Below are 23,083 nucleotides of genomic sequence, written 5' to 3' on the forward strand. Positions count from 1 at the left end.
CTTGTGGTTCTGTCACCTGCCCCAGCTCCTTTCTCTCCCTACAGTTAGCCTTCCTTGACTCCTGCCCCTAAACCTCAGCGCAGGTGCAGGGAGTTAGGACTTTAATAAGGTGCCCCTCACTTGAAAGCCCATGGAAAGTCAGAAGAAAGCCAGGAGGCAACCACGTTCCAGGCCTGTTTCCATCTAGCCCTGAGGGTAGACACAGCCACAGGTCCAGAAATTAACACAGAAAGGTTTAGTTTTATTTTAGAAAGTTCTGCTGGCTGAGGAAAGCCAGAAAGGTGGGGTCAGGTGGGATGGGGGTAGGGCCCAGGCCTGCTTTGCGACTGCATGAGAAGCCCCCTCCCCAGTGCTGTGGGTGGTAGGGATCACTCAGTTCAGGTTAGGCTGTGCCAAGCCTGAGCTCTAACAGACATAGGTGCCACTCAGGACATCCCAAACCAGGGGCCTGCTGGGGCCCATATGCACGGGGCCTTCTTACAGCCCACCCCCACTGCCACACACATGTGCAGCCATGGCTGGGGTGGGAGCTGGTGGCAGTGGCTCTGCGTCTCTGCTCCTGGGCTCCAGCCCCTCTTGACCAGCTCTGGGTCCTCTACACGTCTGTGCTCTTGGGGCGGGAGCTGGAGGCAGGAGTGGGATGGGTGGGGATCAGCGGCCAGGCCCACCCCAGGCCTGGTGCCAGCACCACCCCGCCCAGCTCCACCCCCGTACCACAGCTTCTCCCTGAGCCTCTGGTATTTCTCCTCCAGAACCTTGTTCTTCACTGCCTGAGGGACGTCAGGCACAAACCAGGCAGCGATGAGCTTGATGCACAAGGCTACGTGCTGTGGGCAGAGGCGGGGGGCAGGGGCTGAGTGTGGAGGCCGAAGCAGGCTGATGGGGGCTCGGGGGCCAAGGAGGAGGACTGGAGGGAGCTGCCCCCACCCCGAAACCCCTCCCCCAGTTCTGGCCCACCTCAAAGAGGATAAGGAAGGCCAGGCGGACAGCCAGGAGGACCCAGAACTGCCCCGAGAGGTTGTAGTCCTGAGCGCTGCGGTAGTCCCGGTACCTGGGGCAGGGAAGTACCGAGGTCAGGGGACAGGAGTCCAGAGGGCTCCCAGAGGCCATGGGGGTCCAAACCTGCACTCAGTCACATTCTCCGAGCCCTCTATGCGGACAGGGTCCTGGAAGTCCTTGGTGTAGAACACAGACAGACTGTGGTTGACGTAGCCCGTGAGGCAGCTGAGGGAGGGGAGAGGTGCAGGCTGCAGGGTGGCCCCTGACTCCTGGAACTGACCCACATCTGGTGGGGGCACATCACAGACCCCTTCCCTCACTTCCCTGCAGAGCTGGGTAAGGACACAACTCTGCCCTCTTGGGCAGAGCAGGCCCTGAAGGGTCTGCCGTGAATTTGGCATTCCTGTAGTGCCTGCTCAGAAAACAGCTGGTTCTGGGACCTTAATCCTCACTGGGGGTCTCAGCACTCCTGGGTGCCAGCCCTAGGTTCTGCAGGTAAGCACTGGAGGGCAGGGCCACCTAGGCCCAGACTCATGACAGGCACCAGCAATGTGATGGTGCTGCGCTGTGGATGGGTCTCTGGACAGCTTGAGGGACACCCAGGGGCTGACTGGCATCACCCCCTTACTCGACTGCAGGGTGGGCCCCCTGTCGGCATGGGCCATAGTGGTACTTGTACACCACTCGGGGGATGAACTCAGATGTGAAGGCGATGACCATCCCATTGGCAATGACCGCCAGCACGCCGATGGTCTCCAGCACCTGCAGCCAGGTCCCTGGGCCACAGCAGGGGGGAGGCCATCTGGTCCCTTAGGCTCTGATCCACTGGTACCGCCCGCCCCACCTCCACCCGCCGGTCATCCAAGGCAGGTCAGGCCGCAGGGCCCAGCTTACTGGTGAGGAAGGCTGGGGACAGGGCTGGCGGATAGCAGCCTCTGCTCTCCTGTACCCCCTCCTTTGTGAGGTAGACAGGGAGGGGCCAGGTCTCCTCCGCCCCCCACCTTCCTGAACCCCTAAGCTGACCCCAAGCCTGCTCCCCCTTGTGGGCCCACAGCCCAGGGAAGAGTCCCTTAACTGGGTCCCGGTTGGACCCTCCCTCACGCTTCACCTCCTCTGCCCTCATCCACCACCCGGCCCTGTCCTTCCGACCCCTGTCCCTCTCAGGCCAGTCTGGGTGACAGGCCATCTGCTGGACTCCTCCTTCTCGTGGCTCTTTGCTCTCAGAGTCCAGCTGTCCTACCTGGGCCTCCCTGGCCTGCAAAGTGCACGGCAACCCCTTCTGGGGCCTGAGCCCCTAGGGCCAACTCCCGTGCTAGGCGGGACCGAGGGCGGGCCGGGGGCTCCGAGTGCTTGCTTCTCAGACGGGGATCGGCCTGGGGGTCCCCAGGGCCCCCTGCCCCCAGGCACCCCGCCCTGTCGGGCCCTGACCGATGTCCTTTGCCTTGCGGGGCACCAAGCGCTGCCTCAGCCGGACCATCTTGATGGCGTCCAGCCGGATCTCCACGAGGTTGCTGAAGAGCGCGAGGAGCGGGGCCAGCGGGAAGGCAGCCACGAAGACCGTGGTGAAGCTGTACTGAATCACTGGGGGGCGGGCCGTCAATTCCTCCTGCCCCCTGGCCCCCCACCTGCCCCCCACCCCATGACACATCGTGCCCCGTGCCCCAGGCCCTTCCACGTACTCATCTCCATGAACTCATCGAACAGGCTGAAGGTGTTGACTGGGTTCAGGCAGTAGTTGCGCTCCCAGTCCCTCAGCTCTGGGTCCCGGGACCTGCAGCCCCGCTTGACCCTCATCAAGCGACACTTGTGGGCCAGCCACCTGGGGCGACAGGGAGGGGTGCTGGGGGCTGAGGGCCCCTCAGAACTGCTGGCTCTGGGAAACGGGGAGCATGGGAGGGAACTGGGGGCTCAGGTGGGGCTGCAGGAAACTCCTGGGAAGGGGGTGGTCCTCACGGGCCCAGGTACTCCATGCAGTTGCTGAGCGTTTGTTTCAGACCCATGATAATGGCCATCTGCAGGAACAGGTCCATCATGCAGCCACTGAGATGGCACTGTGGGGGTCAGAGATGCACATCAGGCATGGGGAGGGGGAGGGCAGCCCTGGCGGCAGGGAGGGCAGCTCAGCGACACTGCATGCAGGACAGACTGACCTCCTCCAGCTTCCACTGCCCTGCCAGGAGCACCAAATTCCCAGGGTGACCGTTGATCCTAGAAGGAAAGGGAGGCTGGGGTGGGCAGGACAGAAGGGGAGTGGATGGCAAGGGGCAGTGGAAGGAAGGAGAGAGACTCGACCTCAGGTGAGCACAGGCTCTGCTGGATGCACACCTGTGCTTAGACACAGCCCCTCCGCACACCCGCTTGCACGCCCAGCCTCAGACACACATTCCAGACAAGGCCCTTTAGGAATAGCCTCAGTTTCTCCCAATGGAAACTGCACATGGCATTACCTTGTGTTTAAAAATCACCTGCTTTGCATTGTCTGACAGGAAATACAAATTTTATTAAACCAGGCTCCAGCTCAGACTCTGGTGAAATCCCAGAAGCACACCTATTATAGTCATGACCACTACTACTGGTCTGGAATAGTATAAATTTGCAAAGGGAAAAATGACTGTTTTTGGAAATATAATGATATATCTGGAAAACCTAAATAAACTAACCCTTTGGAGTGGATATCAAGCTCAACTGGAGCTCCTGTGTGCCACTAAGCATCAGTCAGAGACTGGTGACAATTACAAAATAACAGGTAACGGTCTAAGAAATTTGAGGACCCCTAGAAAGAAAACTACAAGACTACTGAAGAACATTTAAGAAAGGACACGGACAGAGAAAACTTATTCTTCCATAGAAAAACTCAGGATTGTATTTTTGTGGCAGACAGAACGAAGGCCCCCAGGGGTGTCCACATCGCAGTCCCTGGAGCCTGTGAATGTGTCTTACAAGGCAGAGGGTGTTAGGGTTGCTAATCAGCTGTCCTTGAAACGTAGAGTCTCGTGGATTTTCCAGGCGCGCCCAGTGTGATCACAGATGCCCCTCAGTGGGGAAGGGGCTAACAGAAAGGAGACAGAGTAGGACTCAGCCAGACACTGCTGGCATTAAAGATGGAAGACAGGGCCAGGAGCCAGGGAATTAGGGTGCCTACAGCAGCTGAAAAGAGTGAGAACAGATTCCCCACCCCACTCCAGCCCCCAGATGGAACACAGCCTGCAGACACCATTGAGACCCCTTTGGACTTGTGACCCACAGAACTGTAAGGTAATGAATTTGTGTTGTTTATAGCCACTAAGTTGGTTACAGTGGCAATAGAAAATTAATACAGAATCCAGTTCGATTCTCCCTAAAATAATGTGTAAGTTTACTGCAGTCTTAAGCTAAATCCCACAGAACTTTGATGTAGTTGGACAGAGAGATTCTGAAGTTCACCTAGAAGAATAAACATATAAATAACCGTAAAAAAGGAAAAGCAAAAAGGGTCACGAACGGTGGCCCCAAGTGTAGTGTAATGTGGGGACCAACAGAGAGGTACTGGACACACAGGAAGACCAGAACGTAAAGAGGGTGGCGGAGTTTGCAATAGGAAAGGACGGTGGTGGTGACATCAGCAAACAGCTTGGGACAACTGGTGGTTATTTGGAAAACAGTACAACAGGGTTCCCTCCTCTGTACCTTGCTGCAAAACAAATGCCTTAAGACTGTTTAATATGCTGCAACCATAAACATCTAGATGAAACCACAGCTGAACACGCTTTTAATCTTGAGGACAGGGAGGCCTTTTAGAGCCTTGCATGAAAAATTAACCAAAGAGGAAGATATGACAAACCTCACGAACTAAAGACACCTTGCCTCCAGAGGAACATGAGCATCTGGATAAAGTTTGCTCTCCCTTTTCCCAGAGATGTCCCGCACCAGGGGACCACGCACACGAGGAGCGAGAATCTGGAACCAGACTCTGGCTTCTGTCTGCTCCAGCCCCTGCTGACGGTGTGACCCTGAGATTGTTTCCCCAGCCGTCTCATCTGTAAACAAGGATAAGACCATCCCTCTGCCACAGGGCTGCGTGTGGGTCACAGCTGGTGTGTGCCACAGACGTGAGTCTTCACTGTGAAGACCTGGCCTGTCCGCCAAGGAAACCAGCTTGACAAGGAAACCATCGTCAAGACAAATGGGTGGCGCAAATACCTGCCACGGGGAGGAGGAGCTGAACAAAGGGAAGGACTATGACAAGGAGTCAGAAAAACGGACCCTCTAGGAAACAAGAGGTAATTGGGGAACAGATGGGAACTTCAGGGGAAAATAGCAACAGCATCTCGAGGAGGGCATGAGAAAGACACTACCCGGAGCCAGAGAACCAGGGAGAACTCTGGGACATGAAGGCTCCGTGAGACCTAAAAAAAAAACCAATAGTCAAAAAGGGAAAATGAGGGAGATCTCCCCAGATGTCGATATAAAGACAGAGATGGCATATGTGAGATAAGAGGGTAAAAATGCAGGGGACAAGCCCAGGACCAGACGCTCCATAAAGAGCAGAGAGAAAAAATTTTTTAACCTAAAAAAAAAATTAAAAAGAAAATGTAGGGAGTCTATGCAGGACACGGGTTTTTCAACCGGAAGGATCCAACCATTGCCCAGGGTGGGCATGAAGACCCACCCCTATATTGTCCACACTGCAAAGAGAAAAGTCCTAAAACCTCTGGAGGGGAAAAACCAGGTCAGTGGGGAAGCAACAGAAGTCAGATTTTCCACCCACTTCTCAGCCTCTTCGCGTGGGCAAGGACAGCACAGCAGGTGCCGTTCAAGTTCTGGGGTAGTGGTTTTGCAGGTAGGTTCGGTACCACCGTGTCAAGCATATGATACAGAAATAACAGTAGTAGGTATACACGAATCCAGAAAGCTTACGTCTCAGGTGTACTTCCTGGGTAAACGAAAACAGACTAAAAAAGAGAAGGCAGCTTAGGATTCAGGAAATGGGGGCACCAGCCCAGGAGAGCAGCCCGTGCAAGTCGCAGGGCAATGGCTGCACAGGATCTGAGAGAGCAGCCCGCCCAGCATGGGCAGGAGAGTGGAGGGCTCCCAGGGAAGGTCTGTGGGCAGAAAGGGGCTCCATGCATTAGACAGGGCAGCGAGAGGCTAGGGAAAGTCATGTGAGGGAAAAAAGGCAATCAGAAACCATAGGAAAAATACAGAGCTGTACAATAAAGAAATAGCCAAATGTGAAGCAAAGTAAAATATGATGTGGTTTTAACAAACTGGTGGTCAAATAAGAGAATTCATTTGACCTTGATGCTGCAATAAATAACACAGATGCTCAGATGACATGAATAATTTGTAGGAAAAGAAACACAAGGACTGATATATACCTGGGAACACGCTGGACTCTCACTACTCATTTTTTTAAAAGGCACCTTTCAAAATGGGAAGCTCTTGCCTACCAGCCCAAGATGGGATGCGTGGTCGTGCACTGTGGGCAGCACGCACAGTTCCGGGGGAGGCTTAAGCAGTCCTCGCCAAGTATAAATGTGCTCCCCTAACTTCCAGTTAGACCATCCACCAGGCACCTCCTTGCCGGGAGCTGGGGAGGCCCGCAGCCCGCCGGTGACATCAAGTGGGCCCTGAACCTGCAGAGTGCACATGGGCGTGTGGCCCAGCCCTGCCTGGGAGCCCTGGGACACCCCAGGACTTGGGTGCCTCTGTCAGACTGGGGGCACCTGCTGGGCACTCCTGGGCCCCCGACCCAACCCGTACCTGCCCTAGGAATACAGAGGCTCATGTCTAGGGTGTTGAACAACCAAAGACTCAGATTGCAGCGTTGGGCCAGTGGACACGAGGAGCCCATGCTGACAAGCATCCTTCTGCCTCCAGGAATTTTCCTCCAGGGACCAACTGAGAACAAGGACAAGAGAGACGTGGCCCAGAGCAAAGCCAGTCTCTGCAAAGTCATATGTCTTTCTCAGGAGCAGGTGGCCATGAACTAAGGACACCTAAGCAAAATCTCTAACATCAAAATCAGAGGCCAAGCAAAGAAAGACGGTAACAGAAACTTGGAAGGAACAGAGGCACCTCCTCAGACAAGAAAAACCATGGTGTCCAGGTGGTATGGAGAGGAGGCTGCAAAGAACCTGCAAACAGCAGAAAGGGGCCCTGAAATTAAGAATGTGAGCAGGTAAAACACACAATTGAAGGTTTGGAAAACAGATTTGAAAAAAACTCTCAGAAGCCGGGACAAAAATAGGAGAAAAAAAGCAAAGAAAATTAGATGGCCCATTCAGAGGTCCAACTGCCAAACAGTAGCAGATGGAACCGGGCAGGAGTGTGTTCAACACAAGATGTAGGAAGACCACTCAGGACTGAAGGACCTAAGGCCCACACACAGTGGGCGCCTGGCAACTTCTCCCTGTTTGACCGACACTGGCTGCACATGGCAGACCTGCTGCAGCTGCTGAGAACGCGCTCAGGACAAGCCCCCACACCCATCTCCCTTCTCTTGAGAGGGACTCTGTGAGTGAACGAGGGCCCCGAGTGTCCTGGCCAGCAAGGCCTGGGAGCAAAATGGCAGCAGGCACAGGGGGCCTGGGGGGAAGAGGGGTCTCGGGGCCAGGGTTCTGGGCTGACCACCTGGAGGTTGGGACGCCACGTGGCAGGGGACACAGTAAGGTCAGGCCGCTTGCAGCATCGAGCGGAAATGAGGAGGCCCCTGGATCTGCGAGTCTGGGCTCCAGGAAGGGGTGTGGGCTGCACTCAGGAGCTAGCCGCACTGGCCTGTCTACACAGTGCTCCGGATGCGCCTGAAATCACCAGAACAGATACTGAAGCATTCTGACATTCAGAGTTCAGGAGAGAGGAGAAAGCAGCCCCCAGAGTGGGTAGGCGGTACTGGGCAGAGTGGGGAGGGGGAGGGCCGAAGCTGGACATGGCAAGAGGATTCTAGTAGGGGCTGTGCAGGCCCACTGTGTCAGGGTGGGGGCCGTCCGCACCAGCCGAGCAGGAACCAGAGAGGCACAGGAGGACACCCTGCAGAGACAGTCTGGTAGGACAGAGCATGTGCCGTCAGGGCCACAGAGGTGAGGGGATCCTCCCGAAGCCAGGTGGCTTACTAGCATCTCCCCCCAGCGCCCAACAGGGCCCCGATAAAGAGGAACCAGGCACATTGGATTCCCCGTGGAAGCCCCTGGAAACCCGGAGCCCCACTTGGCAGGGTTGAGGGCTCTCTGACGAAAGGGCTGCGCACAGCCCCCAGGGGAGGGGACTGGCGTGGAGGCATCACCAAGGCCGGACCAGGTGGAGGGCCTATCTGATGTCTTGGGAGGAGCTGGTTTTTTCAGTTCTGCTATGGAGTTTGGAGTTAATTGGCAAAATATACGTACCTTGCAAAATGTAAGCAAACATAGAACAAATGGGGCAACTATTTTCTTCAGAAAAGACCAAAAAAATGTGTATCGATTGAAACAAAAGGTTCATTTCACTATACAGGCAAGGGGGACGTGTGCGTGTGTGTGCACTCGTGTGTGCTTTACTTGTAAATAAATGCTCCTGGCGGCTTTATTTACAAAGCTCAAACCTGGAAACAACCCAAACGTCCACCAGCTGAGGTGGTTAAATCAATTCAGCACATCCCACAAAAGAATGTTCATAGCATGGCTTGAAGGCGAGGCCTCACCACCCACGCAGACTCGAAGACGCCCGCAGCGTGTTTTCAGTGTGAAAAGCAGATAATTATATACAGGACAAACCTTTGGTGTCCACAGGGGTATGTGTGTGTACTTAATCGTGTAAAAAGTCTGGGAGGACCCGCCAAGCGGTCACAGCTGTCACCCATGGGGTTTCACCTGTTCTGAGCATGAAGTTTTTTAAAAATTAGAGCAGGTATTTTCCTTTCTTTCTTGGGGGTGTTGAGAGGAGGTGGGTGGCAGGGCCTCACCTGCCCAGGATGAAGGCGATGTAGATGAGGGAGGAGAAGTGGGCGAAGAACTGCAGTGTGAAGAACTTGATGGTGAACTTGCTCTCTCGCTCCGAGAAGGTCCTGGGCTTCTCTAGAATAAGAAGAGGGCCCTTCCTTGCCCAACCCAAGGACAGTTCCACGCTCAGCCTGTCCCCATCCTGGCAACTCAGGAACACATGCCACCCTCACCTGTCTCCAGGGAGAGGCAGCAGAGACAGCTGGAAGGGCCCCGTCCCTCCCCTCCCAGGGCTTCAAGACCCCGACCCCGAATCCTTCCAAGGGTCCCCTGGAAGGCAGAGAGGGGCTGGGGACCCTCCTCTCACCAAAGTCACAAAGCCTCAGGGCCACACACTTGTTGATCTGCAGGAGGGGAGACCAGCAGATTCATTTTGGGCCTCAGTGGAGAGCCCCCGCCTTTCCCCACCCCCACCTGCCCACCTTGGTCATGATGACGACAGTCACATAGTGGACCAGCGCCCCAGTCACGGCCACAGCCGTGGTCACCTGCCTCCCCAGAAAGGGCACGGCTGCGTTGAGGAGGGCAGCAGCCAGGACGCGGTAGACCACCAGGACGTGGGCCATGCCGACCATGAGGCAGACCTGGGGGAGGGGGCAGCCGAGGCAGGCAGTGCCTCAGGGGGGCCGTCCGCGGCCCAGGCCTTCAGCCTCACCATGCGTCCCCCAGGAGTACCATGAACAGAGACAGGATGAGGATGATGGTGCTTCTCAGGTAGGAGTGCTGGTGTGGCCGCAGCTGGTAGTTGGGGCAGTTAATGAGCTCAAGTGCCATCTCCTCCTGTGGACACGGGCACCAGGCCTCAGGCACAGCAGACCCAGGTGTGGGGCCAATCGGCCACCGGGAACACAGCCCCGCCTGGATCACCACCCACCTCACCTGGTCCTCATCCCACCCATACAGGTCCCAGTGCAGGACCACACAAGCTCGCTGCCGCTTCCAGATCTCCAGGAACACCGTGGCTGCAGCCGAGAGGAAGAGACATGTAATGGTGCGTCCCTGGGTGGGCTGGGGGCAGCAGCAAAGGGCACTGGGGGCAGGACTGGCCCTGGAGCTCAGGCTGGCCCCACCAGGGGCCTGCAGTGACTCACCCCACAGAGCCATGAATATGGCAAACAGCACAGTGCCCTCGTTGTCAAAGAGGTGGGTGAGCTGGGGAGAGGGGCATGCAGGGCTGGGCAGCCTTCTGCCCACTTCGTGCTCGGGGGGAAGGGTGAGCCCAGCTCTGCAGGGGCTGAGTTCAGCTCCCCCTTCTCCAGAAGGACAGGCAAGCCAGCCCTCCCACAGGGTGTGCAGGGCCTGGAGTGGACCCCCAGAGGCAGCAAACCTTGGCAAAAGTGCAGGTGTCCGAGAGCCGCTGGTACCTGCGGCTGTTGTCACCACGAGGGCACAGAAGGATGTGGTGGGCCTCACAGATCTCCTTGCTGAGGGTGCGGGGACCGGGCGGGTGCTGGGACAGCCACAGCCCCTCCCTGGCCCCCACGCCATCCTCGCCATCCTTCACCCCGCCCCCAGCCCCCCAACTACCATCCCCCGCTCTGACCCCCCATGTCATCTGGTCCTCCACCCCTCCCCACCCCTCCACGCCATCCCTCACCCCATCCCAGCCCTTCCACACCCAGGCTACCAGCCCCGGCCCCCACCTGATCTGGCTTGCCTCGAACAGGGCGAAGCCACTCAGGAAGACAATGAGGCCCATGGCGGCAGCAGGCACCAGCATGTAGGTGTACCAGCCCAGCCAGGCGAAGTACAGGGCCGCCTTCTCACCAAAGTAGTCCCTGCCGGCACAGCTTCCCATCAGGGCCGCCCCCAGTAGGGCGACCGTCACAGGCCAGTGCCTAGATGGGACATGCCACGTGGGGGCAAGGAGTGTCTATGGACAGCATCAGTGGGTCTAAATGGGTGTCTGTGGGGGGGGCCACAGGAGGGAACAGTGGTGTCTACAGGGCACTGGGGTGTCTGCGGGGTACTGGACTGTATATGAGGTGCAGGGGTATTTACTGGGGGCACAGGGCTCTATACATGTACACTGGGGTGTCTGGGGGGCATGGGGTGTCTGGAGGGCACTGGGCTGTACATGGAGGCACAGGAGTTTCTGGGGGGTGTTGGGGCAGTACCTGATAGCATCAATCGGCTGCTTGTGGACCATGCTTCTCCACTGGGCCCACGTCTTCACCAGTGCCTCGGGCCCCTGGCCACAGGTGCAGACAGTGCGCTTGCTGCCCCGGGCCCCACCCTCAGGCGCCTCCCAGCCAGCCCAGCCTCACCTTGTGCAGAGCGAATCTGGTCTCAAAGACCCCCTCCCTGACCAAGTCCTCTAGTGTGTCTGCAGTCACAGGGATTCCGGGGTCACAGGGAGTGAGGGGTGGGAGGACCCAACTGCTCCCCAACGCCAGCAGCCCCCTGGTGGGCTGAGAAAGGACACCTGCCCCTCTGGCCCTTACCACCATTTGCCATCTTGCTGTTCAGTACAAAGTTGACGATTCGGATTCTGGAACACAAGAGCTGGTTCAGGATGGCCCCACCCTCAGTGGATATCGCCTGTCTGGCCAAGTCCCAGGACCCTCCCCTCCTGCCCTGCCAGGCGGAGCCCCAGGCCTACCTGCCCTGACTGGAGAATCCAGGACTCATCAGGAGCCCATCCCCCCACCTCCTTCGGTCCTCCCGTGGTCCAGCTGTCCTGTGGCTCCACGACGGGCTTCTCAGGGGTGGCCCCACTCCTCCCAGGACCCTGACCCTCAGTCCTGCACACCATTCCCTGCCAGACACTGGCCCAACCCCGCACCTGCAGCCACACCTCCAACCTGGAGCCCCCATATGTCCAGAGCATACCCTACACCTTTGTACTCAGGGACCCTCTATTATACCCCTGGCAGCCATTTGCCTATGTGGAGACTGAGGCTCAGAGAGACGGAGTGACTTGCCCAGTGCTACCAGGACGTGACACAGCAGCGCATCTGACTGCGGAGCCACACCCTTCTGCATCACCCCCTATGAGACAGGGCCTCCCAAATGTCCCAGAGGTGAGGACCCCCCCGCCTGCTCCCCGCGGCCCCACCAAGGTGTCTCGACCCATCCCTCTTCCCCATGTGCCTCTGGAGATGAGCCAGGCCTCCTGCATCCCAGGAGGGCCCTCCATCGCCTCCTATCCAGATGCCAGGAGCTTCTTTGCTGGTCTCCCACTAACCAGGCACCAGCTGGGCTGGAGGGACAAGTGAGTGAGGAGGGACTCGGGGAGGACAGGGGCCAGCGTGGAGGATGGGGGGCCAGCATGGAGGATGGGGGGCCAGCGTAGAGAGCTGCTGATCAGTGGGTGGAGAGACAGGAGGTGAGTGCCTGGGAGGGACAGGTGTCCAGGAGGGGCATTAGGTCTAGAGGAGAGCTTGGGACCCACACTCCAGGTGTGTGGGAGACGACCTCAGAGCCCAGAGAGATGGCAGGGAGAGTCCTCCTGGCCTCTCCAGACCATGCCCACCCTTTAAGGCCAGGAACACAGTCACGTGTGATCCCCAGAACACTCTAAGGGGGGAGGACTCTTGAACCCCCATCACAGACATGGACACTGAGGAACAAAGCCCTCCCCCTGGACCTCTGCCCTGAAACCACACCTTGGAGCCTCCCTCACTGCTCACCTGGGCCAGGCACGGGGGTGGGCGTGGCCCCCTGGCCCTGACTCTCAGCCAGCCTCTCACCTGGTGGTGGCCAGGATGGGGATGGGCCTGGCTGGCTCCACCCTGGGGACAGGACCCTCAGGCTCCGTAAGGAGTGTGTGATACAGGGCGAAGACCCTGCTGTCAGCTTGGATCCCAAAGAAGACCTTCTCCTGGTCCTCTATCACCTGGGAGCAGGGGACAGCTTGGGACCCTCACCCCTCTGTCTACAGGGATGGCCTGTCCCTTCCACCTCAGGCAAGGCCACAGGCCACCTCTCCAGACCCCTCCCAGGACCCACCGGCCCCGTGACCCCTGCCCCCACTGCTGACCGGTGCCCATGCCGGGTCCTCACCAGCCCACCTTGTAATGGAAGCCCTTTCCCTCGAGCTCCTCCAGGAATTGCTGCTGCCGGCGGGCCCATCTGGGGTCTCTCTGGGCACGAGAACCGGCCACAAGGACATAGTCCCATTGCTCAGAGGCCTCAGTCTGGAGGAAAAAGGGTGTGGGGCTGGGACCGGGCTGGGAGGGACAGGCGCAGGGCATGGGGCAGTGGGGAGACCAAGCACGGCAGCGTCCAAATGGAGACGCACCTCACGAGCGTTCATCTCCATCATCGGGAAGCTGTCCCCTTCGGGCCCCTCCCAGATCTGGAGGCTCTCTTCGTCCTGGGGTTGGGGAGGCAGACAGAGGGGGCTTGTTCCTGCAGAAGAGCACCTCCTGGGCCAGAAGCTCCAGCATCAGGGGGGTCAAAACATAAAGCTGTGGAAGGGGCACGACAGCCTCCGAGTCTCCCCTTTAGTGACAGTGGCAGCATTAATGAATGTCACACATTCTAGCCTCCTCCCTCCAAGACGTGGGCTTCATCCTCCCTAGTTGAGTGTGTGCGGGACTTAGCGACTGAGGAAGAATGTGTGGAAAGGGAAAAGGAGTCATTTTACAGAGAACCTATTAGATGCACGGGCCAGGTAATGAAGGTAAAGTCACAGCAGTGTCATTTAGAAGTCAGGACCCCCGGCAGGATGTGACATGATAGTATGTGGCCCCCTCCCTGAAACCTATAGTCCCGTCTCAGCATGAGAAAAAACATACTTTCTCCAGAGCCTGGGCAGACTCAAGGGGTCAGATGGCCAAAGACAAGGGGAACACAGGGACCTCACATGGCAGCGGGAGCCCCACACGGACCCAGGAACAGGGGAGGACACAGGTGGGCAAGCTGGTGAGGCCTTGCCAGGCAACAGGTGCTGGTGTTGGGGGAGTACATGCCCCTCTGCAGGAATACTCATATATGTGCTAAAGCTGCACAGGCAGGGGGCAGAACTGGCTGGGTCGGGGGAGGCTTGGGCCTCATTTCCTCTCTGTGAGCAAAGGTACAGCAGGTGCTGAGACTCCCATAAAGTGACCCAGGGCCTCTTCCACAGAGGGTCCAGGCCCTTGGTGGGTGGGGGACAAGAGCAGACAGAGCAGGTCGGGGAGAGCCCAGGGGCCAAGATGCAGAGAGGGCCCCCGGCTTTGGCACCCAACACAGCAAGACTACCGCCTCTTACAGCCTCCAGCAATCCCAGCGTCTGCCCACGGGGCTTTGGGTGATGCCTCAGCGTGGCTGAGCACACAGTGTGCACAGGTGACAAGGACCCCAACCCACAGCTGGCAGCTCCCTGGGGAGGTGCAGGGGTTCCATAGTGTCCCAGGGGTATGGGTATGGTGTCAGAGGGGGAGTCTGGGGGTTCTGTCCATGGGAGCCCCCATCTCACACTGACCAGGCTGGCAAGCCCTGCCACCTCCCACCACACCACACCCCCCACCCCCTACACTGGCCCTGGACCCTTGCCATGGCCTTGCCCCCGCCCCCCACCCAGCTGGCCCAATGTGGCCCAGGGTTGTCTTTCACTGCATCACACCCTACTTCCGTGACCTGTCCTCTCTGTCCTGCCCACCACCTGGCCTTTGACCCTGCTGATCCCCCACCTGCTATCTCATCCCTTCTCCAACCACATTCCTGCTGAGCTCAAGACCTGCCTCCTCCAGGAAGCCTCACCAGACTGCCCTGGAGGGCTGCCAGGTAAGATACACGCTGCCCAGTCACCTTTGAATTTCAGATAAACAGACAGTGTTTAGTGTAAGTATATCCCAATTACTGCATGGGACATACTTATACTTAAAATTACTTTTAAGAAGGGACTAGTGGTTACCAAAAGGAAGGGGGAGGGAGGGCAGGTGGGGAGGGAGGGCAGGTGGGGAAGGAGGGAGAAGGGGATTGAAGGGTATTATGACTGGCACACATGGTGTGTGGGGGATCATGGGGAAGACAGTGTAGCACAGAGAAGGCAAATAGTGACTCTGTGGCATCTTACTACACTGATGGACAGTGACTGCATTGGGGTATGTGGGGGAGACTTGATAATAAGGGTGAATGTAGCAACCACATTGTTTTTCATGTGAAACCTTCATAAGAGTGTATATCAATGATACCTTAATAAAAAATAAAATAAAGAACAATAGGAAAAAAAATCAATGAAACTAATAATTGGTTCTTTAAAAAGATTGATAAAATTGATAAACCCCTAGCCGGAGTGACTAAAAAAATTCTACATAAAAAAAAGTATATATATATATATATATATGTGTGTGTGTGTGTATATATATATACACATATACATAAAATGTGAAATTCAATTTAACTGGGTGTCTGGTTTTTCTTTTGTTTCACTAAACCTGCAAACCTACTGTGCGCCCACCTCCCCCTTCCACCCCCCGACCCCACCCTTGGCCCAGGCACCAGGACCTACTGGCTCCAGGACGGGCCTGGCTCGGCGTCTTTATCCCTCTGTTCTACCACGGAAGGCAGGAAATGCACCGAACCCAACGTGAGGAAGACAGGCCCTCAGACCCGAGATGCCACACTCGCACGGAGAGGGGGCTCACGTGGACAACCCCTCAACGCCCCGAAGCCTGCAGGATCGTGGGCCCTCCCACAATAGCCCACAGATACCTGTGCTCATGTGTGCCTTGTAGCACCTGGAACTTCTCCCTTGCCTTGGGCCAGAGGAGAAACCTGTGGTTCACAGACAGGTTTGGAGGCCCAGCCTGGGCTGAGGCGCCTCTGTCCCAGGGAAGCGAGTAAAGTCTCAGCTGGACCAGACAGGATGGCGGGACTTGTGTCCCTGACCCTCCGTTTGGCAGGACCATTTACATGCCTGACTTCAGACCCCGGGGGAGGGCCCTCTCCATCTCGCCATCTCCCCCCAGGCTGGGACTGAGCACCTCCAGCAGAGGCTGGGAGGCGAGAACCCCTCACATCAGGTGGGCCTGAGAATGAAGGGTGGGCAGGACCAGCAGGGGGGGCGGGACCCCAGGAGGGACAGTGGAGAGAGAAGCTGGACTGGCCGGGCATCGGGACAAGCAGAAGGAGGGAGTGAGAGGGCGGTCCAAGGGGGACCACAAATGTCGGCACGGGGAGTCTGGCCCCCTGCCCCCGAAAGGAGGCTGCGCAACCTGGCATAGACAAGCGCTCACCCCACCGGAGGCATCACCCAGCTCGGCGCAGTCCCCACGGCCTCGGGGGAAAAAGCTGACTGGCCTTCCCTGGGGGCTGGTTTGTGTGGTCTGGACCGATGGGGGAATGATGCCCCCAGGTGTCCGAAGGGCACCAAGCCTCACCGCCGATTCAGGCCACTGGAGAGGGAGACTGCCCCAGGGCAAAGCTACACACGCACCTGAGGCTGCCCTGGTCACCACCTGGTTACCCCTCAGTGAGCAGCCAGGTCAGAGTCCCCCACGCAGCCCTGGTCTAGCCACCCCTCACCCCACAGCCAGACAGGGACTAGGCTCCTGGAATTGCTTCCTATACACTCTGGGTTCACCATCCCCATACTTGGGGCCACCTGCTGCATTCCAGGCCCTTCTCTGGGCTGTGGCCCCAGCCCTAGCCTCCATGATCAGGCTGGCAATCTGCCCACCGATCCTCCACTGTGAGAGGCCTTCAGGAGTGGAGGCTCGGCTCACCTGAAATCATTCCCACCTCCAGCTAGGCAGACTGCTTGGTGCACCTGAAGCAAGATGCTTGGCACCCTCTGCGTCCCACCCATCAGGCCCCACCTCCAGGAGGCATGTGCCCATCAGGCTCCCAGGCCCCCAGGGCAGGGACAGGGGCTGTCTCGACACACCCAGCCTTGGCGATCTCAGCAAGTGCAGACCCCCTAGCAGGTCCCTGCACGGGAATGGGGGTGGCAAGGTAGGAACAAAGAAACTTCTGGAGGTGTTGCAGCTCCTGGGAGATGCAACCTCCCCCCAGGAACTTGAAGAAGCAGAGCTGGGAGTTCCGTGGACGCTGTCTATCCCTTCCCACCCCACTCTCCAGCATCAGGGAGGCGGCTGGGCCGAAGTGACCGCCACCCAGCTCCTGAGCAGGCTTCACCCAGTGGGCGACGCGGGGCACCACCAGCTGCACGTGGAACAAGTGTGGGCTTCCCCTCACTATCCATGGCCCACCTTGCCCTGAGGGCCATGGCACAACCCCCAGGCCTTTGTGGTGGGGCCCCATGAACACAGTGCAGTGAGGGGATCCCCCCATCACCACAGAAGTGCACAAATACAGAGAAGCCGACCCTTGTCATCCAGCCTGGATGCCCATGACCACTCTCCCTGTGCCAATCCCCCACCTAGCTGTGCTTCCTCAGCTTCTAAGCCAGCCAGCCACCCCTCTCTCCTCCCACTGCCCTCTTTTCTCCATCCCTTCAGCTGCTCATCTGGCCTCGGTCAGTGCATGCTTTTGTGTCCATCCATCCATCCATCCCAACACTCACTGATGTGCCACCTGTTCTGTGTGCAGCCCTCGCAGCCACTGCATGGTGTGAGTGGACACCAGGGCCCGGAGGGGCGGATGCCGGGGCCCTGAGGTGGGGACACCGGGGCCTGGAGGGGCCCAGAGAAGCAGACGCAGGGGCCCGGAGCAGGGAACACTGGCACCCGGAGGGACAGACACCAGAGCCCAGAGGGCTGGACACCAGGGCCTGGAAGGGCCTGGAGGGGTAGATACCGGAACAGATAGGCAGACACTAGGGCCTCGAGCGGAGGACACGGGGACCTGGATGAGCAGACACGGGCCTGGAGGGGCCCAGAGGGGTGGATGCCGGGGCCGAGAGGCCTGGAGGGGCAGATGCTATGGCCCAGAGGGGTGGACGTCTATGGAGCATGGCCTTGTAGGGCAGAGGCTGGCAGGAGGTGAAAAGTGTGGGCAGTATTCCTGGAAGAGGGAAACGTATGGACAGGCCCTGAGGGTCAGCAAGCAATTCTCACAACTCAGCACCTCCAAGGACTTAGTATCTTCCAGGGTCTCAGTCCTCAGCACCTCAGCTGTGCAGAAGTACAAAGGGCACGGCTGGGACATTGGCAGAGGCTAGATGGTGGTGGGCTGCTCAGAGCTTGAACCTCAGCTGGGGACAACGGACAGGTGTCTGAGCAGGGGCAGTGCGTGCTCAATCTAGCTGGGGGCTGGGGCCGCCAACTCCTCCTGGTGGCCTGTGTCTGTTCTTTTCAAAGCGCTGACTCTTGGCTCAGCCACCCCAAGTGCTGCCTCCCCACCCACCCCTAGCCAGCCCCAAGTCTCTCCTGCACCCCAGCCTGGGCCAGCATGGTATAAGGAGCCAGTGCAGTGGCACCTGGCCTGAGCAGCTGGGGTGCCAGAGCTGGCTCCAGAAGGGCCAGGGAGGCCTGGGCTGAGGCAAAGACAGAGGCCCCCTGCTTGGCCCACACCTGGGAGGCCATGAGGAGGCGGAGCGGAAGGCAGGTTTTGCTCTACACCCAGGCCAGCCAGGCACTGCCCTGGGCAAGTGACCCTTTCCCTGGTGGAGGAGAGAAAGGGTGTCTTCTCAGGGGTTTTCCTGCCCCCCTCCCAGGACCCTCACAGCCTCCTGCTCTGCCCCCGTACCCAAGAATCAGCATCAAGCAACCCCCGGGTGGCTTGTGCCTCTGTCTGGGGCAGAACCCCCAGGAGGCAGAGGACACAATGGGCCACCCTGGGCGTCCCTACCTGGTAAGCCACATTCCCCTCCCCGTTTGCAGGGCAGAGCAAGGTCTGGGGACCTGCCTAGACTCAGGGCGCGCGCGAGGGTGGACACGCCCTCCCCACCTGGGTCCCACACGCTCACTAACAGCCCGGCCTGGAACCACAGTCTCTGGCTGGGCAGGAGGACAGCTGCCCTCCCCTGTCCTGCCTTGACACCAGTGACCTGGGTTCTGTCTGGCTGTGGCCACCCTCTCCTCAGCCTTGTGCGATGCAGGGGCCCCCACCGGCGCCTTGCAGGTGCGCGGCGTGGCCGGGGCGGGAGGCGGCGGGGGCCGGGGTCGGTGCGCAGCCGGGGCAGCGCGGGCGACTCACCTGCATGGCCGCGGCCCCGCGGAGTCGGCAGCGGCTGGCGGCCCGGTGTGCGCCCGCCCTGACTTCCGCGTGGGGCTCGCCGCTCCCTCCCCACCCCTGCCACCTGCTCCCGCCACGCCCCTGCCCTTCCCTGGCGCCTTCCGGGGACCCCTCCCGCCTCCGGAGGCCGTCGCCCCCACCGGCGGGGACGCTTCCCGTTCATTGGGGGGGGGGGGGCTGCCTCAGTCCTCCTTGCTGACCCCAGGACCCCACCCTCATCAGCCCCCGAGGCCGATCCCCTTAGAGGAGAAACCGCGGCGGGAGGGCCGAGGGTGGGGTAGATGCCCAAGAACCCAGCCTTCTCCCGGCCTGAGCCTAGGCTTTGTGGGCCCGGTGGGGAGGGCAGCCTCGGGGTCCTTAGGGCGGGGGGCTGGCCCTGGGCTGCAGGACCGAGGGGCGGCTTCACCGCTTCCTGTGGGTCAGCCGCAGACGGCTCCAGGCCCCCATGGCGGGCCTGTCCTTTGGGAGACAGTAACTGCCCCCGGAGGAGGTTGGGGTGAAGCTGGGACTCGGGGCAGGAGCTCAGCTGGGCAAGGCACACGGAGACGCTGAGCTGCGTGTGGGGGCGTGGCCGGCAGGGAGGCGCCCCGACGTCACGGGGGTTAGGAGCTCCCCTAGTGTCGGGGGGCAGCACTACGCAGCCCATGCACGCCTGGGTTGATCCGGAGTTGAAACGGGCCACCCCAGGCTCTCCAGGGATAGCATGGCCCCACCCACACTTCTGCTTGGGGGCCCCACGGCAGGCTGGGACAGGACCAGGGCCGACCTGTGAGGTGGCAGAGGCGGGAGGGGGGGGGCGTCTGGCAGCACAGACCCTGTGCAACTCTGATGGAGCAAATGTGGACAAACACCGCCAAGGTGGAGGGACAGAAAACCGCCACAAACTGTAGTGGCTTCATTAAGTCTGTCTGTTTCTCGGGAGGCCGCCGGTCCAGGAGGAGCGGCACTTTTTGCTCTGCCGTCTTGAGCACATAGGCTCACCACACGGCTCAGAATGGCTACTCAAGCACCAGGCATCCCAGCCGCCTTCGAGGCAGGAAGAGGAGAGGGAGGGAGGCGCGCCCCGCCCTTCACAGGGATGGCCGCCGGCCACACCTCGCTGCAGGGAGCCCGGGAAGTCCGGCTGCCCTCCTGAGGACGAAGGTCGGCAGGTCCCGGGGGCACTCAGCAGCCTGCTCCGGCCGGAGGGCCTCGGCGCTGTTAGTGCTCAGGAACCGGACTCCGCAAGGGCTTCTGGGCTTCAGCGACTGGAACTCAAGGTCCACATGCCCACTGAGCTGCTGGACTCTCCGTCACGCCCCCGTCTCAGGATGCTCTGCGCTCACATCTTCACGGTGTTGGGCCGCTAGCCGTCGGGGATTGATGGGTCATCTCCCGTGTCTACCCAGCCGCTCTCTTTTTCAGTGTCTTTACTCACAGTCCCTAGGTTATTCCCACAGAAACACTGCTTCTCGCTCCCACCTTCCCCGGGTGCTAGGGAACCTGAGTTACATGGGGCCCTTGCTGCTCAAGAGCTGCACCTGTGGCCCCCGGAGCAAAGGCAGCGCCTCTAACGCGGGCGGTTGTGGCGGGGGGTGGGGGCACTGGAGTCATTTCCCGACCCTCGGTGGGCGATGGGCAGTGAGGGCAGATTCTGCCTGGTCCCACCTGAAGAGAAGCCCCGTACAGCCCTTTCAGAACAAAGGTGAGCAATGAGAACCAAAAGCCTGCAAACTGGTCATACTTTGGTCCATTAATTTACTCTTTGGAAACTATCCTAAGAAAAAAAATCCAAAAGAATGCAAATATGTTTAAATGTGGTTTTTGAGGCAAAAACTGTAAACCACCTAGATGTTCAGCACTGGGGACAGCATGGGCAGCCACGGAATACTCATGCTGATTGGGCTGCTCTTAAAAACGACCCTTTCGAAGAGTTTATGACAACGCAGGAAGATGCTCGTGTTACAATTGAAGTGAAAACAAGGATTGCAAATATGCACTTTTACAAATCTCAACTAATTTAAAATGCATTAAAATACTGGAAGAGCACATTAAATATTTGATATTTATATTCGCTTAGTGATTTGAGCTGTGCATAGTGGAGTTCTTGTTTTCTTCCTATATTTGCTTTCTTTGAACTTTCTACAACACACATTACTGCTACAAAGTTTATTATTAGATTTACATTATCATCATGCTAAAGTCTTTCATTATGAATTTCATTTTCCCCAGACTCAGCCTTGCTCTCTGCATGAGTCATGAGCGCATCTTGTGAAGAATATGCAGGCAGGGGGGCCGCCCCGCTGCCGCACAGCCGACCCTGCCCTGTCTCGGGCAGAGAACTTCAGCTGAGGCCCGTGTGGGCCTCCTGCTCTTCCCCTGTGGACCCTGGACCCTGCTCCCCTTTCCTTCTTCCTCAAGCCCCAGAGAACCCTGTCCCCTGTCCTCTTCCCTCTGAGGGCCAAGGTGCCGCAGGTGGCAGGCCCCTCACTTCCCACTGTCCCCAGGGTGCCTCAGGCCTCTTTGAACTGTGGGCTGGGGGCCACCTCGTGGAGCAGGTCAGGAGGACAAAGCCACTAGGCGTGCCCCAGGCGAATCGCACAGGCACGAGTGAGCACGGCTCGTCCCCACCCGGGATCTGACTTCCCAACCCCAGTGGCCTGGATGTGGCCCAAAGACGCTCTGATGTCTTGCTGAGGATGCTTCTCAGAGGAAGCACAGCCAGGTCACTGGGGCTTGGGGCCTGCTGAGTTCTCTCTGGGCTGGTCCTGGGCACCCCCAGTCACCCTGGCTGACAGCACCTGTTTGGGGAGGCAGACCTCCCTGGCCTCAGGCCCCTGCAGGGTTGACCACTGTCCTACAATGGGCCTCTGCTCCTCGAGCCTGCCAGAAGCCGGTCCTTGCTTGTCACACCAGGGTAGCATTGCGTGGGGACCCAGGCCCCTCACCCCAGGGACACTTTTATCTCCCTGCTGCACCCCCAACACCTTCTGTGGCCTTAAATTTCCACCAGTTCCTGTTTTCTGTCTTAAGGAGCTTAGAGCTGTTCGTGGCTGAGTTGGCAGCCCTGCTGTTTCCAATTCTTTCATCAACCCTGAGAAAACTCCAGGTAGCAGGTGTGCATGTGCAAGGGTGTTTTTTGTGATCTACTCACCTTTACAGATTTGCCACACCAGTGGGAAGAGCAGTCATTGTTCTTTACAAATTCACAACTTCCTGTCCCTTCCCTGCAAGGATATTTTTAGAAAGCATTTTTGCCAATATTTCCCCTACTTACCACCATGAATTCCCACAGGCCTAAGGAGACCTTGGGGTGTAGGCCAAGCCTCACCCACGTGAGCTTTGACCCAGGTCTGTGCAGTCTGCTCTGGAGGGACAGCAGCTTCCGTGTGTGGACAAAATGAACGTTCCTGTGGCCAGGATCCTCACCTAGCCCTGGCTGGCTTGCTCACTACACACGTGTGAGCAATACGTTGCTACTGACTCTACATAAAGAGCACTGCCTAGGGCTCTGGGCGATACGGTGGCACGGCTGCAAGGCTGCAGGAGAGCAGATCAGAGAACTGGCGTGGTGGCAGCGCTGAGGACAGAGGCCCAGAGGACGGCTGTGCGGGATGACTGCGGGCAGAGAGGCCCAGAGGCAGAGACCGGCTTGCTTCCTGCAGACTCACGCTGAGTGATGGATATTAGCGATTGACCTGCCACCGTGGAAATAAAGTTGGGTATAACCCTTTCACCCCAAGAACACTCTACTGTCATTTCTTTGGTCACATTGAACCATAGTGAACTTGCCCGGGGCTGAAACCCATTGGCAAGATAATTGGTGACAGTCGGCAGGGTTCATTGGTGACAAAGGATAAAACAATAGATTGCCCAGCCAGGGAGGATTTCCAAGCCAGGCTCTCTCCCCCTAGACACAAAGGCTTTGCTTCTTGATGGAAAACTCTTCTACCCACTAGACCCTGACCAGGTATAGCCCCCACTACCTCGGCTTATACTTTGAGACACACATTTCTCACTACTTCCACCTTCTTAGATGGTCATTTGGACATGGAATTGTTCATCATATGGCATCTACCATTTTT

At 58.4% G+C, this 23,083-nt stretch overlaps 1 protein-coding gene across 2 annotated transcripts; it reads right to left on the reverse strand.

Moving 5' to 3' along the window:
• Positions 1–220: 220 nt before the first annotated feature.
• On the reverse strand, positions 221–19,060 carry ANO9 (anoctamin 9). 2 transcript variants are annotated; one of them, XM_073217456.1, is made up of 24 exons: positions 18,981–19,060; positions 13,195–13,269; positions 12,965–13,090; positions 12,644–12,789; positions 11,396–11,442; positions 11,219–11,277; positions 11,069–11,142; positions 10,595–10,729; positions 10,279–10,375; positions 10,043–10,103; positions 9,831–9,913; positions 9,627–9,731; positions 9,374–9,535; positions 9,259–9,295; positions 8,915–9,026; positions 3,150–3,207; positions 2,953–3,050; positions 2,679–2,818; positions 2,428–2,580; positions 1,628–1,775; positions 1,123–1,224; positions 958–1,051; positions 715–827; positions 221–623 (listed from the first exon to the last, which is right to left on the reverse strand). In XM_073217456.1, the coding sequence occupies exons 1-24, from the start codon at positions 18,984–18,986 to the stop codon at positions 596–598; spliced, it is 2,259 nt and encodes a 752-aa protein (XP_073073557.1). In that variant the 5' UTR covers positions 18,987–19,060; the 3' UTR covers positions 221–595. The 2 variants fall into 2 exon arrangements, with proteins under 2 accessions (XP_073073557.1, XP_073073558.1); XM_073217457.1 differs by lacking the exons at positions 12,965–13,090; positions 13,195–13,269; positions 18,981–19,060 and having other exon boundaries at positions 2,953–3,039; positions 3,150–3,224; positions 10,595–10,789; positions 11,554–12,783.
• Between the last annotated feature and the right edge of the window lie 4,023 nt (positions 19,061–23,083).

This window comes from Manis javanica, chromosome 11 (assembly GCF_040802235.1).
Source record: "Manis javanica isolate MJ-LG chromosome 11, MJ_LKY, whole genome shotgun sequence".
Classification (NCBI taxonomy): Eukaryota; Metazoa; Chordata; class Mammalia; order Pholidota; family Manidae; genus Manis; species Manis javanica.